The sequence below is a fragment of the Eptatretus burgeri genome, chromosome 1 (genome assembly GCF_056783735.1).
Source record: "Eptatretus burgeri isolate ZD-2024b chromosome 1, Ebu_testis_v1, whole genome shotgun sequence".
Taxonomy (NCBI): Eukaryota; Metazoa; Chordata; class Myxini; order Myxiniformes; family Myxinidae; genus Eptatretus; species Eptatretus burgeri.
Genome location: NC_140961.1, coordinates 118,683,068 through 118,696,906, shown reverse-complemented (window position 1 = coordinate 118,696,906; position 13,839 = coordinate 118,683,068). Strand labels below are relative to the sequence as shown.

The window sequence follows — 13,839 nt, the reverse complement described above, 5'->3', positions numbered from 1 at the left end:
CATCAGCAACCCCCTCCTGTTTCCCCCCGCGCTGAGATAGTGCGACCAAGGGGGCCCCTTTTCCCACCCCCTGCCAGGCACTGTCCATGAGGCCCGCGGGTTGCGGGGCCATCGCCGCTCCGCGTCTCATCACCAGACGGGTAGGCCCGACCCGGTCTCGGCCTCAGGCCTGCCTCATTCTTGAGGGTATTTCTTTTCCTTGGTTTTGGGTATGTGTTGTCGGCGCCGTCTGTGAAGTAGAATTGTATAAGTGTTGCCGTGTGCTCCGTAGTCGGTATTAGCTCTGCACTGTGTTTTCACTTTTATGTTTGCTTTTTGTGTAAATGGAATTGTGTTTTCTTTTTTTTGTGTGCATTTGGTGGAATTGTATTTGTGTGCTTTCCGTTCGTCGCGAATAAATGTGCTTTATTGTTGAACTGTTCTCCCGCTCGCTCGTCTTTTCCTCCATTGAATCCCCATCTTGCTTCACGTAAAGGGTTGGTAGTGGGCTGAATACGCCCGATAATTAATCGAACCGTCGAGGTCGACGATAACACCGCCGGTTATTCTGATAGTACGGAACGGGTCGCTTAAGTGGCCCGTGTCCGAAGTCGACCTGCGGCGAGGTGCGACGCCCGGTCTACCCTCCGCGTGGGTACTTAGGTAGTTCGAATTTGGCGAGCAACCCTATCCCACGCGGGGGCTGATTGGCTCGATCGCGGTGAGACCGAAAGGTCCACCCGTGACTGGCTCCCGGCGTTAGTCCGAGAGGGTCACGCCGGGAGTGTCCGTCCGGTGGGCGACGTGCCGCGATTCGAGTTACGTGGCCGTCGCACGCCGGCGGGCGCGAAGACCGCAACACTGGTGTCAGGTCGTGCGATACAAATTCATCGCCCTCCTCGCGGCACTGGTATCGGAGAACAGGAAAACGGGCTCTCCTGTCTCCGGCTAAATTTACGGGAATCGGTCCAGGGGTGAGAGAAGCGACCCCCGATTCCCTCCAAATTACGAGCGAGCAAATTAACCCTTCACGAGAAGCAAGATGGCGTCTCAAGGCGAGCGGGAGCCGGGGGTATTAGAAATGTATATGTGTAATAATGTAGAGTCCATGGTCCAGGATGGAATCCCCGAGCAGGAAATGTTGATTGTGCAGGAACACGGACTCGCCCAACTGAACCCAGGGCCCGAGGCGGCAGCGGCCGCGGTGTATGACACTTCCCCCCCCTCTCCACCAAGACCCTTCCCCAACCCTTGCCGAAACGGCTCAGCTGAGTGCATCCAACATGGCCCTAGCTATAGCCATATGCTGGCGGCAATGAACAAACAAATGAATGAAGTGAAAACGACGATGGATACAAATACAAATGAAATGAAAAACGAAATGAAAGGCATGAACGAAAAGATGGATACAAATACAAATGAAGTGAAAACGACGATGGATGCGAATACACAACAAATAAATGAAAAGATGGATACAAAAATGAACGGAATGGAAACAAACATGAAGGAGGAAATGAAAAAGCTGGGTGGGTGAGACGCAGAACATGGGCCGAAGCCTGCAGGCGGGCATGAAGGCCGTGACCGGGGAGATAAAAATGGCGACTCCACGTGTGGGAGAAAACGAGCTGGGTGGGGGTAACGGCTGACAGGCCCGCGGTGGAGGCGGGTGAAAAAATAATTCGTGGAACGTGTTGGGCGAGGGTCGTGACGATGACCCGAAAGGGAAAAATTAAATGGGAGACCAAAACGTGTGAGACGAGACACGAGGTGACGACAACAGAAATAATAGTTGAGACAAGGGAGGTAAAGGGTGAAGAGTTGGCAGAGACACGGGAGATGGGGAACGATAGAGGGAAGACTACACGATGAAGACGGGGTAAGTGACGCGCACGCACACACGGAGGTAGTGGAGGACAATGGGGTTGAGCTCGCGGAGCGTGTTGGGACCCGGTGCGAGCACCTGGATGGCCTCCTCCAGGAACGAGGGGAGGGAGTATGCCCCCTTGAGGCGAGTCACGACCAGGTGAGTTCGGTCGTGCTTTGCGAGGTTGAGGGGACGAGTGCTGTGGACGGGTGCACGGAGAGCTTGGGGGTGTAGAGGCCCCGGAGACCCTTGTGGGGACACAAATCCCCAGTGTGGTTGTCCCTGTGTGTGTGGTGCAAGGTGTGAGTGCGGCACCGTGTGTGGAAGCGACCCCGTGTGTGAGTGGTGTGGTGGCGATGGTGCCAGAGTGCGTGCTTCCCAGCACGCCGGGTGTGGATGGGGCACCGTGTGTGAGTGAGGCCGTGTGTGTGAGTGAAACGGCCAGTATGAGTGAGGCACCACGTGTGAGTGGTGTGGTGGCGATGGTGCCGGAGTACGTGCTTCCCAGCACGCCGTGTGTGGATGAGGCACGGAGTGTGAGTGAGGCACCGCGGGTTAGTGCCCCCGCGTGTGTGGGTGAGGCACCGTGTGTGGAAGAGACCGCGTGTGTGAGTGTCGCCGTGTGTATGAGTGAGGTACCGCGGGTGAGTGCCCCCGCGTGTGTGGATGAGGCACGGTGTGAGAGTAGTGAGGCACGCGTGAGTGAACGGCCGTGTGCAAGGTCGCTGTGTGCAAGGGAGACCGTGTGTGTGAGAGAGCGGTATGTGAGGGAGATGTCGGTTGGCATGCGGGAGCACGCAGCCGCATCTCCCGGTGTGAGTTTAATGGTGTGGACTGTGTGCGTCGTAACACGCAGGTGTGCGTGGGTCGAATGGCGACGACGCAGACATGTGAGTAAAGAAAGCCGAGTAGCGGCTGTAGTTGTTTCGGGGACCGTGCCGGGTTCGCCCAGCAGTGAGCACGCGGTTCGTGCTGTGCAACGCACGAGACCACCACGTGCTCGCTTGCGAGAGTGAAGTCCCGGTCCGGAAACGCCAGCGGTGGATTTGCCGATCCCGCGGACGGACAAAGTTTAGGCAGGTAAATGGATTTGGACCGGACGGGTTCTCCACGCGATCGTGTGTGTTGAGCTCCACCGGGCAAAGCACACGTGTTCGCGTGGGGAACCCCTCGAGACGTGGGGCTTGTTTTTTTTATGCGCACGGTGACGTCATGGCTGCACGTGGGGTTGGAATCCGGCAGGAGGGGTATCTCTGCCGGATGGTCCCGTCCAAGGAGGGACGAGGAACACGTGCAGCTGCATGACGTCACGGGCAGGTGCAAAGTGCGCGAGCTCTGAGTTGCAGCGCAGGTGCTGCGCATGGAAAAAAAAAAAAAAGCAAGCCTCACTTTCGGGTGTACAGGATTCCTGGGCAAGGGGTGAAAGACCCCCTTACCCTGGGCACAGGATGGAAACTAGTTAGGGGGAAGGGTTAGCTTAGCTAGACCGACTTCATGGGGCAGGGGTAAGTCCTCATGGAGTCCGTGGAATGGATTAGTTAGAGGGATTGTAGCCAGATTTAGGTTGGGAAATAAAATGATTTATTTGGAGACAGTGACAGACAGTGAATGTGTAGTGGGGACGTAGCTTAGCTACGTAGGTTAAATGGAACGTGCTATAGTTTAAGGGACGACGTGGGAGCACGAGTTAGTTAGGGGATGTAGATAGAAGGATGGCAGAGTTCAGTGGTATGTGTGTTGAAGAGTTGGTGAGTTGTGAGGCATGTGCTTGGTGAGTGAGTGAGGCCAGCGGGTCTGTGTGTGTGGAGTGAATGGGGAATGCATGGTGCGATGAGTGATTGGGGGGAGGAGTGACTCCCGCCCAAGGGACCCCGGGGTCAGAGTAAAGTGAGTTAGCTGGGTTAGTCAAATTGAAAAATGGAGGCCGTTTTGTTGTTGGTGGGAAAGTAGGCTCGAGACCCATTTGGAGGGGTGCAGGAGCCCTGTTGACGGGCTTGGGAGCGTGGCTGCGAAAGGTGAGTATCGCTGAGTGGGTACCCCGGGCACCAGGCTAGTCGGCCGCGGTAGGCCATGGGGGGCCGGGATAGAGTAGTGGGCACGGGTGCGCCTGCTTGGTGCGGGGGCCCGGGGCGCCATTAGCCGCGTGGGCAGTGTTGTGGGCACGGGTGACCCTCGGAAAGGGGCCCGGGAGGCCGGCCTGCCACGTGTGTGTTTCAGGGGAGGTGCCATGGGGGGCACTCCCCGGTGTTAGGGAGCTGGTAGGCTCGGAGGCAGTGTAGTGCCCGGGGGTGCCATAGCGGGAGATTCGGCAGAGGGTCGTGCCTGCCAAAGGGAGCCACGTGTCCCAGCCAGGAGACCGTGTGAGGGCACGGAGAGAAAATTGGGGGGGGCGAGGCCCGAAATTGTAAGGACACCAACACAGGCGACGGGAATCTGGGTTTATAGAACCAATAGTTTAAGCGAGAGGCGCTTGTTGAAAGCCACAGGGTAGTTTAACAGTTAAATGGTTAGGGTAGATTAGGAGATGTACCCCTCCGCACCATCCATCCCCTCGCTGTCGTTGTGGGCCGCTGGACCCACTTGGTGTTAAGATCGCCGAACTCTGGGGAGGCCATTCTGAGGCTTCGTTGGGCCTCGACACAGGACGTTAGCTCTCCCTTGTTCCCCTCTGGGAAGGGAACGTAGGGGTTGGGAGTAGGCTAGGTGACAGGATAGGTTAGCCGAACAAGGACGATAAAGGGGGTTAGGGGACGATTTATAGAGGGGAAGTAAAAATAAAAACAACAAAAAAATAAGTTGGGGCTAAATTGGGGTTTGACAAATTAAGGGAGTGGGTATGTACAGTGACAGGCAAAGGCGATAGGTTGGGAGGGAGACAGGTAGGTAGGTCCGAGCCCGCCTTCCAAGTGGCCAGCACCACCGCACTCCCTCCACCAACCTCCATTGAACGGCAAAGGCTGGCCAACTTCATCGGCTGGCCATGTTTTGCTTCAAGGCGGAGGCCGGCCAACTTCATCGGCAGCTGTTGTTTTGCTGCAGGGCCTGTGCCATCGGCTGGCCGTGTTTGCTTCAAGGCCTGTGCCGGCCAGTTCATCTGCTGGCTGTTTTTCTTCAAGGCCTGTGCCGGCCAGTTCATCTGCCGGCTGTGTTTGCCTGCAGCGGCCTTCTTCTGCGGGCTGTGTTTGCCTGCTGCCTTTGCCATGCCATGCCCACTGCCCCTGTTCACCAGCCCCCGTTCAATTTTTGCTTTGCCCCCCCCCCCTGTTCGTTTCCATGTGCGCCAGGATCTGAAAGCAACAGTTTGCAAGCTGCAAGAACTGCCCTGTTGGCAGCTACAACACGGGCCTGCAGTGGCGGCCCGTGCACCGTGTTTGTGTTCATGCATCCATTCGTTGTGCTCATTGCGTGTGCCACTTGAGCTGGCACGGAGACTGCGTTGTGCGGCCCATGCACCGTTGTGGTTCACTGCGTTCAGTTCAAAAGGGAAGGCCTTGGACTGCGTGTGAGCAGCCAGCCACGTTCCCTGTCACCTGCATTGTTTGAGCCAGAGACTGCATGCGGGCAGCCTGGCTCCCTGCTAACTGCTTTTCTTTTGCAGAGTTCAGTGATCCTGGGCCATGGTTTAGTGTAAAATTTGTAAGTTAAGGTAAGATGTACTGTAAATATGAGTGCGCCCCCGGCATGTATGTCTTAGCGCCGGCAATTTTATTTAAGTCGTCCGTGTGAGTGAGTTTGTTTAGATAGTTACGCAGCCCTCAGGTTATTTATTTTGGGGACACGAATACCATGAATGTCGCACTCAGGGATCCGTAGGTAAAGTGTACTAGGGGAAAACTACACATGATGGCACACGAAAATTTGACGACTCGGGACGAGTCTGTAAAAAGGGAAGGGGGTAGTGTTGTGGTTACCAAATTCGCAAACCACCATTCAGGTCCCTTAGGTGAGGTATCTCGGTAAGTATATGTGTAGTTAGGCCCAAACCCGTTGTCTAGTGGGAATACATGTCATTTATACGTGCTGCGACTCTTCAGGATAGCCGTTTTTCTTTTACTATCTTTATTTTGGACCAACCGCCATGATCACAACCACAACATCAACCACCGACCACAACCACCGCTTCACCACAACCGCCACGACCTTCACGTCACACCTCGCAACCGTAGCATCGCCACCGTTCTTGCCCCGCTGTGGGTACCGGTGTTGGATTCGTGCAGAGCGCGCGTCGAACCGCGTGTACAAAATCACGGATTTTGTGCTTCAAAAACGGATCAAAAACGACACACGCCCACTTTTTGCCGTCCAATCGGTGAGCGAGGGGCGAATTGGCCCCGCCCCCAGGGCGATCGATATATGCAAATTTGTGGATCAAAAAGCCTTCACGCCCACTTTTTTCTCGGGCCAATGGGGAGCGAGGTGAAAGGTCAAAGGGAGGGGGTCAAAGGCGAAGTTACGGGGGGATAAAAGGACGGTGTTCGTCAGTCAGAACGAGAAGGAGAGTCGCAAACGAGAACGAGAAGGAGTCGAGAACGAGAAGGAGTCGGAACGGAGGGGACGAGTGTGGAAGACTGGAGCCCGAAGCCTGCAGTGGCTGGAGAAGCTGAAGAGAGTCGGACGAGGGGGTGCTCGCGTCGGTGCCAGGAGCTGCACGCCCGAGGGAGGCCGGCAGCGCGACCTGGCCGAGGTGGAGACGCACACCAGGGATAATAAAGATCCTCTATACCCCGAGCATCAGCAACCCCCTCCTGTTTCCCCCCCCCCGCGCTGAGATAGTGCGACCAAGGGGGCCCCTTTTCCCACCCCCTGCCAGGCACTGTCCACGAGGCCCGCGGGTTGCGGGGCCATCGCCGCTCCGCGTCTCATCACCAGACGGGTAGGCCCGACCCGGTCTCGGCCTCAGGCCTGCCTCATTCTTGAGGGTATTTCTTTTCCTTGGTTTTGGGTATGTGTTGTCGGCGCCGTCTGTGAAGTAGAATTGTATAAGTGTTGCCGTGTGCTCGGTAGTCGGTATTAGCTCTGCACTGTGTTTTCACTTTTATGTTTGCTTTTTGTGTAAATGGAATTGTGTTTTCTTTTTTTTTGTGTGCATTTGGTGGAATTGTATTTGTGTGCTTTCCGTTCGTCGCGAATAAATGTGCTTTATTGTTGAACTGTTCTCCCGCCGCTTCGTCTTTTCCTCCATTGAATCCCCATCTTGCTTCACGTAAAGGGTTGGTAGTGGGCTGAATACGCCCGATAATTAATCGAACCGCCGAGGTCGACGATAACACCGCTCGGTTATTCTGATAGTACGGAACGGGTCGCTTAAGTGGCCCGTGTCCGAAGTCGACCTGCGGCGAGGTGCGATCGCCCGGTCTACCCTCCGCGTGGGTACTTAGGTAGTTCGAATTTGGCGAGCAACCCTATCCCACGCGGGGGCTGATTGGCTCGATCGCGGTGAGACCGAAAGGTCCACCCGTGACTGGTTCCCGGCGTTAGTCCGAGAGGGTCGCGACTGGATTGTCCGTCCGGTGGGCGACGTGCCGCGATTCGAGTTACGTGGCCGTCGCACGCCGGCGGGCGCGAAGACTGCAACAGTATCCAGCAATTTGTAGGTATGGCAATCAAGGCATTTGATAACATGAGTGAGGAAATTGACAAAAAAAATTATCGTTAAGAAATTGCAGCATCCTTTTCCAAGTCAAGGCATGGTTGAGCAGGCTAAAAAACATGGCGGCTTCAGACCCCAGTGAGGTAAACCAGGATACTCCTTAAGACCCCATCGAGAGCGAGGTCGCCGAGGATGCACCTGATTAAGGATATAATTAAATAAGGCCATTAATTATATCTTCAAAAGGGGTGTTTGAATTAACCCAAACACCCAATTTTCACTCATTCACTTCCTTGGAGTTCCTATAGTATGCATGCAAAGTTTAAGGTTGCTAGATTTCATGGTTTTGGAGTGGTGGAGGAGACACATATACACACGGACACATATACTGACATTTATTCATATAGATAGAGAGATTACCACATGAAAGGCAAAATTATGCTGTTACACACGCATCTCCTTCCCACCCCTCAAATAAAATAATTCATTGTCATGGTAGATGTAAATGCAAAATGTTCTGTGAAAGACATTTACATGTATTTCATTTCAGACAAAGACATGAGAACACATCGGGTCAACATATAAGGTGGGTGTGATTTTAAGCAGGGTGCTCCACATCATGAGACAGAGGTTCAAATTGAAGCATTCATTAATTAGCCAGCCTAATTCAAGTATAAGTGAGGTGATGATAGATTAACAAAAATAACACTTACTTCATTTTGTCCACCTTTCCATTTAATCTTGCTCTTCTGGATATGCATTATATCTTCCTTTGCTGAATTTGATTCATAAATTCCCACAACAAATGTCTGAATTTTTTTCTCATGATTCATTTGCCAATTGAGAAGCTCGTAAATTGAAGGTGGATCTCCATTTTCATCAAAACTCATAACATTACCCATGTTGTTTTGAAAAGACACTTGTCGCAAATAAAATAAAAACTGGAATAACATCAACAAAAGTTCAAGTGACAATTATAATCTACTTTTTGATCACAATAAAATGTTAAACAAAGGAGGTAAAAATCACAGTTTTCATAAATATTGGAATAAATTGTTGATATGCATCAATAACTTGGTTGAGATGAACCCAAAATTACATTGATTCGCTCCCGTGCTTCACTTCAAATCGTATATGTTGATAACTCGCAAATACAACCCGTCACTTTGCTGACAGGAATATTTAAGGGGGGGAGTAAGAAGAAGGGGAAGGAGAGACGAGGGTTAGAGGATGGTAGGGTGAGGCGAGGGAGAGGCGGAAAGGGGACCGAGGAGGGAGGAAGACTGAGGAGGGATCAGGCAGTGAGGAAGGAGGTGGGAGCGAGGAAGGGGTGGGGAGTGAGGAGTGGTGGGGGAAGGCAAGGCAGCATAAGGGAACGGAAAGGTAAGGCCGTGTGAGGAGAGTATCTGTCCGGACATAACTTATCATTCTGACTACGAAACGGAAACATTGTGAATGGCGATACAACCCTGCCGTATCTTTTCAGTTGGGTTTCCATCTGATCACTTCAATGAAAGGTTGTAAATTTGAAATCACAACTTTTTTTTTTTGGGGGGGGGGGTATCAAAAGGGTAAAAGGGAACATAAATATTGAGATAAAAAAGTACATGCTCGATGACTTGAGCAACCATCAGGACTTCAGAAACGAAAAAAACAACTTGTTTCTTCATACAGGAAACTGCCTTTACATTTTCAATCCCAATGATCTCACCGACAGCAACAATTAACTTCTCCATGTCGATCTCCGAAGGAGGAACACACACTATCCCTTATTTCCGGGTTCGCGCTTCAAATGAAGCATACCGCGAACTTTGACCCACCATTACTTCATTGGCCAGGTGTATGTATAAAAATAAATCAGCGAACACCGTACAAACTTAAATGGGTCGAAATTAAACGAGAACAATTTAAATGAAGGGAAAATGTATAGTGAAAACAAAATAAATCAATCAATCAATAAATAGATAGATGCAATCAACTAATTATGCACAACAGTATATCAGTTTCGCTGCTGCCCAAAGCAGAAAGAACGTACCGAATACAGTCGTAAGTGCTCTTTTCTCTATCTCTCTAACTTGGGCGTGGGGGATGGGGGCACAAGAGGAAGGGTAGGTGGGTAGGGAAAGAGCAAAATCGTTGCACAGAAGGGACAACACAGGGTTAGCACACACAGAAATACACCACCATGAAACTTACACTGACCATAAGGGGGAGAGAGAGAGAGAGAGAGAGAGAGAGAGAGAGAGAGAGAGAGAGAGAGAGAGAGAGAGAGAGAGAGAGAGAGAGAGAGAGAGAGAGAGAGAGAGAGAGAGAGAGAGAGAGAGAGAGAGAGAGAGAGAGAGAGAGAGAGAGAGAGAGAGAGAGAGAGAGAGAGAGAGAGAGAGAGACACTGGGGTTAGGGGAGTTAGCAGAAAGAATGTTATGCCACACACACACACACACACACACACACACACACACACACACACACACACACACACACACACACACACACACACACGCACGCACGCACATACACACACGCTTGGCAAGTATCGGCAATTATACGGGAATTGGCAGGTTGGAGTCAATGTGATTACCAACTACAGTACTGACTGTATACAACCCAAAAACCTTAAGTAGCTTTCACAAAAAAGCAATGTTGCAGTCAAATAGATGTTTCAGGTATATGGTCACAAAAATTTTTCTATATAAACGGCTGCGTGTGACAGGTGAAAAAAAAATTTGGCTCGGTAATTTAGAAAACACATTAATATGGCAATGGCTTGGAAATCGGGTGTTATTTCGCAACGCACTCAGAGTGATGAAGCAAGAACCACTCACTCAGGGTGAAGGAGAACGAACCACTCGCTCAGCGTGACATAACACAAACCACTTTCTCAGGGTGACAGAGCATGAACCACTCACTCAGGGTAACAGAGCATGAACAACTCGCTCTGAATAATGTGGTGTGGCAAAAGCATCCACAGAGAGTGAACGGTTCACGCAGAATGATGTAGCACGGTAGCCCCGATTGACAGTGTGTGCTTGGCAAGTGGCGTAAGCACTCGTGCAAGCACTGCACTTAAATGGTTGATAAGGAACGGTTGGGCAGGCTGCCCCTGAATACCATGAAGGATAACTATAGCTTTAAAGCTTTAACTTTAAATGCAGAACAACCCTGGAAATATCAGAAAGTTCAATCGACAGTGAAATAAGCATTGCAAAAAATCAGCCATTTTGCCTGCTCGTCTGTGCACGTGTTGCATTGTCCATCAGTTTAGGGTCCGCACAAACGTTATAAGTTTTTTTTTATAAAATGTCTGTTTTTCACCAGATTTACTTTGATTCCCTGTGGAGCACCACGTGAAACCTCCATAAATAAAGATACAGCTCTGGCTGACCCTGTGGATAGGCAGTCCCTCTGAGTTCCACCTGATGTGGAAGGTCCAGCAGTGAATGCATTAAATCATGGAGCTCAATGAAGCTGGTTAATTTTGTTGCATTCCAAAATTTCTTGTTTTCTTAATATAATTCTCTAAACAGCAGAAAAATATAAGTTTAATGCTTCGGAAATTTCACATTTTCTTGTGAATATATGGAGAAGGATGGAACATAGCCTTGCTTGCTTAAAGTAAATAGGTATATCGGCTTAATTATAACACTCGTTATTTCTCGAAATTATCAGATTTCAAAACAGATTTCGACACTTATTCAGTCAGAACGATATTAATCCTCAAAGTGAAAGAATATTTCGATGATATACTTTAATTAGTCCATGAGAGTATATCGTGGAAAATCGTTTCACATCATGCACAAAATCACCCCAAGCTCCTAATTTTGAAAACTATAGTGCTTACAAAACTGATGTAGACAGTGATTCGTAGCTATGATGAACAGACATTCGAGCAAATGCATTAAATCATATTGCTTAATGAAGCTGGTTCCCTGAAATAAACATTGCAGAAAATCCGCCATTTTTCATGCTCGTCTGCTCATTTCACATGGTACATCGGTTCGAGGTCTGCGCAAATGTTTTCGCTTTGAAAAAAAAAAAAACGTCAATTTTTTCACAGGATTTGCTTTGATTCCCTGAAGAGCACCTTGCGAAACCCCAAAAAATATAGACACAAATCTGGCAGATGCTATGGATAGGCAGGCCCTCTGGGGAAGAGGGAGTGAGGTCTTGCAGTGAATACATTAAATCACACAGCTCAATGAAGCTGGTTAATTTTGTTACGTTCTTAAATTTTTTGTTTGCTCAATATAATTATCCAAAGAGCAGATAAAGGTAAGTTTAATGGTTTGGAAATTCTACATTTTCTTGTGTATGTATGGAGGAGGGAATATAGCGTTGCTTGCTTAAAGTAAATAGGTATATTGGCTCAGTTATAAGATTCGTTATTTATTTAGCTTATCAGATATCACAACAGATTTCAACACTTATTTAGTCCAGACGAAATCCCAACCGAAAAAGTGAAAAAAATATTTCCATGATATACTATAATTAGTCCATGAGAATAGATCGTTGAAAATCGTCTCATACAATGCATGAAATTGCTCCAAGCTCCTAATTTGAAAACTTATAGTACTTACAAGAGTGATCTGCAGAATAAAGCTGCAGCACAGCATTATTGGCTGGGAGTGCATCTGTGCCGATGATACAATTCCCACTGTAGGTTTGAGCAGGAATTTTCAGTTTGGCTATGGTGCCTGAAAAAGCTCAAAGACTCTTCGATAAAGACCCCATGGTAACTTTAAATGCTACAAACTAATGCCGGCAGATGGGACACCTGTTTAATGTCCATCTGAGGGACGGCACATGCATTGTAGAATCACCTTGCCTGATGTGGAAGAAAAAATAATTATGAAATCGTACAGTAATCTTCCGTGACAGGATGCAATTTGCCTCGGTGAATCGAGATCAGTGGCATGCAGTTGGAGGAGGGGAAAACAAAAGTGATCTCACCATAAAGGTAAGGGATTTCTGTTATATTCACTTGCTGCTATTAAAAGAACACAGAATAAAATAAGACGTTACTTTGGACTGGAGTCAAATTGAATGTCAGTAAAATTTCCATTTTCCCAACAGCCTTTTGACCTCCATAGCAACATAGATGAATTTCCAAGTAAAGTGGAATTGTATCTTACTCATGCTTGCGTGTCTTTATCTCACTAAAATACATATAACCAAGACTGGTGTCTCCAATGGTTAAATAAAACTGCCCAGCTGCTGAAGAATAGAACGCCTTGTTGGTGCCTAATTGTCGAGCAGAAAGTAATCCACCCGGTCTCTGTGTTTTGTCCTTACCCTGTTATCACCCTCTCCTCAAGGCTGAACTGATGTTCACACTACTTCATGCTCATCAGCCCTCCCTCCATTTACCCTTGACAGATGTCTATCTCTGCCCTGTCTTTTTCTGTTCAAAATAGTATAAAGAGGAATTATATGTGCATTTTGAGCAGAAAGAAGAAGGTGCTTGATATTGCTTGTCCTGTATTTCCTTCTTTACCAAGTGCATATTTGTTTTTATTTGTTGTTGATGTTTGCTGTTAATAAATGATCTCAGACTCCAACAGAGAAGAACTGAATGTCTTCCACAATTTGGAGTCCGTGATAGGATGCAATTCGCCTCAGTGAATCGAGATCAGTGGTATGCAGTTGGAAGAGGGGAAAACAAAAGTGAGCTTACCATAACGGTAAGGGATTTCTTTCCTGAGGGGGGAGTATAGGTGCATTTGCTGAATGCTGGAAGAATAGGCCTCCCTCCCTGCATGTCTCACCACTCGACCAGTTGGTAAACTTGCTTCCCGATTACACAAAGGAGTCAGAACCATTTCTTGTGCTTGGGGTTGTGAAAAGGATGCTGTGTTTCCGGTTATTGTCACGGTTGTTGAAGAGTTGGTGTGTTTCAAGGTTGGCTTCCTGTCCTGATCAGACAAAGAGCCATTATTTCAAGGTTGGCATCCTGTCCCAGTCAGACAAAGAGCCATTGTGTACACCCACTTTGAGGTCTTGGTGCTACACTCAAAGTAATTTGGTGTCTTTACCTGAAGTAGCGATATTTATTGTAATTCAGTAACTTTACCTGAAGTAGACATATATTGTGATGTGGCTGTTCCACCTGAAGCTGGGACATGAACTGGCTCATTTAACCTGACGTTAGATAAATTGATTAAAGTGGAGGGATAAATTGTCAGTTTATTGTTATCGTCACCTGAAGTGGAGGGATAAATTGACTAAATTCATTGTTTTCCAACGAGAAGTTGGAGTTGACAGAATTGTGGGTATATTTTCCCCTGAATGCTGGAAGAATAGGGCTCTTGTGAATTTGTGTTCTTGTACAGAATTCGTATGAGTTTCATTGAGTATTCTACCTGTAATGAATTGCATTGATTTGCATGTTGTACGAAGTGTTGTGTTTTT

At 48.7% G+C, this 13,839-nt stretch overlaps 1 protein-coding gene across 1 annotated transcript in view; it reads right to left on the bottom strand.

Moving 5' to 3' along the window:
• Positions 1–13,839, bottom strand: part of LOC147035271 (extracellular calcium-sensing receptor-like) — a 62,412-nt gene that overhangs the window by 26,939 nt on the left and 21,634 nt on the right. Inside the window, exon 4 of the mRNA XM_085896298.1 lies at positions 8,147–8,374. Within this exon, the coding sequence (XP_085752424.1) occupies positions 8,147–8,374 (228 nt within the window). The remainder of the gene's footprint in view (positions 1–8,146; positions 8,375–13,839) is intronic.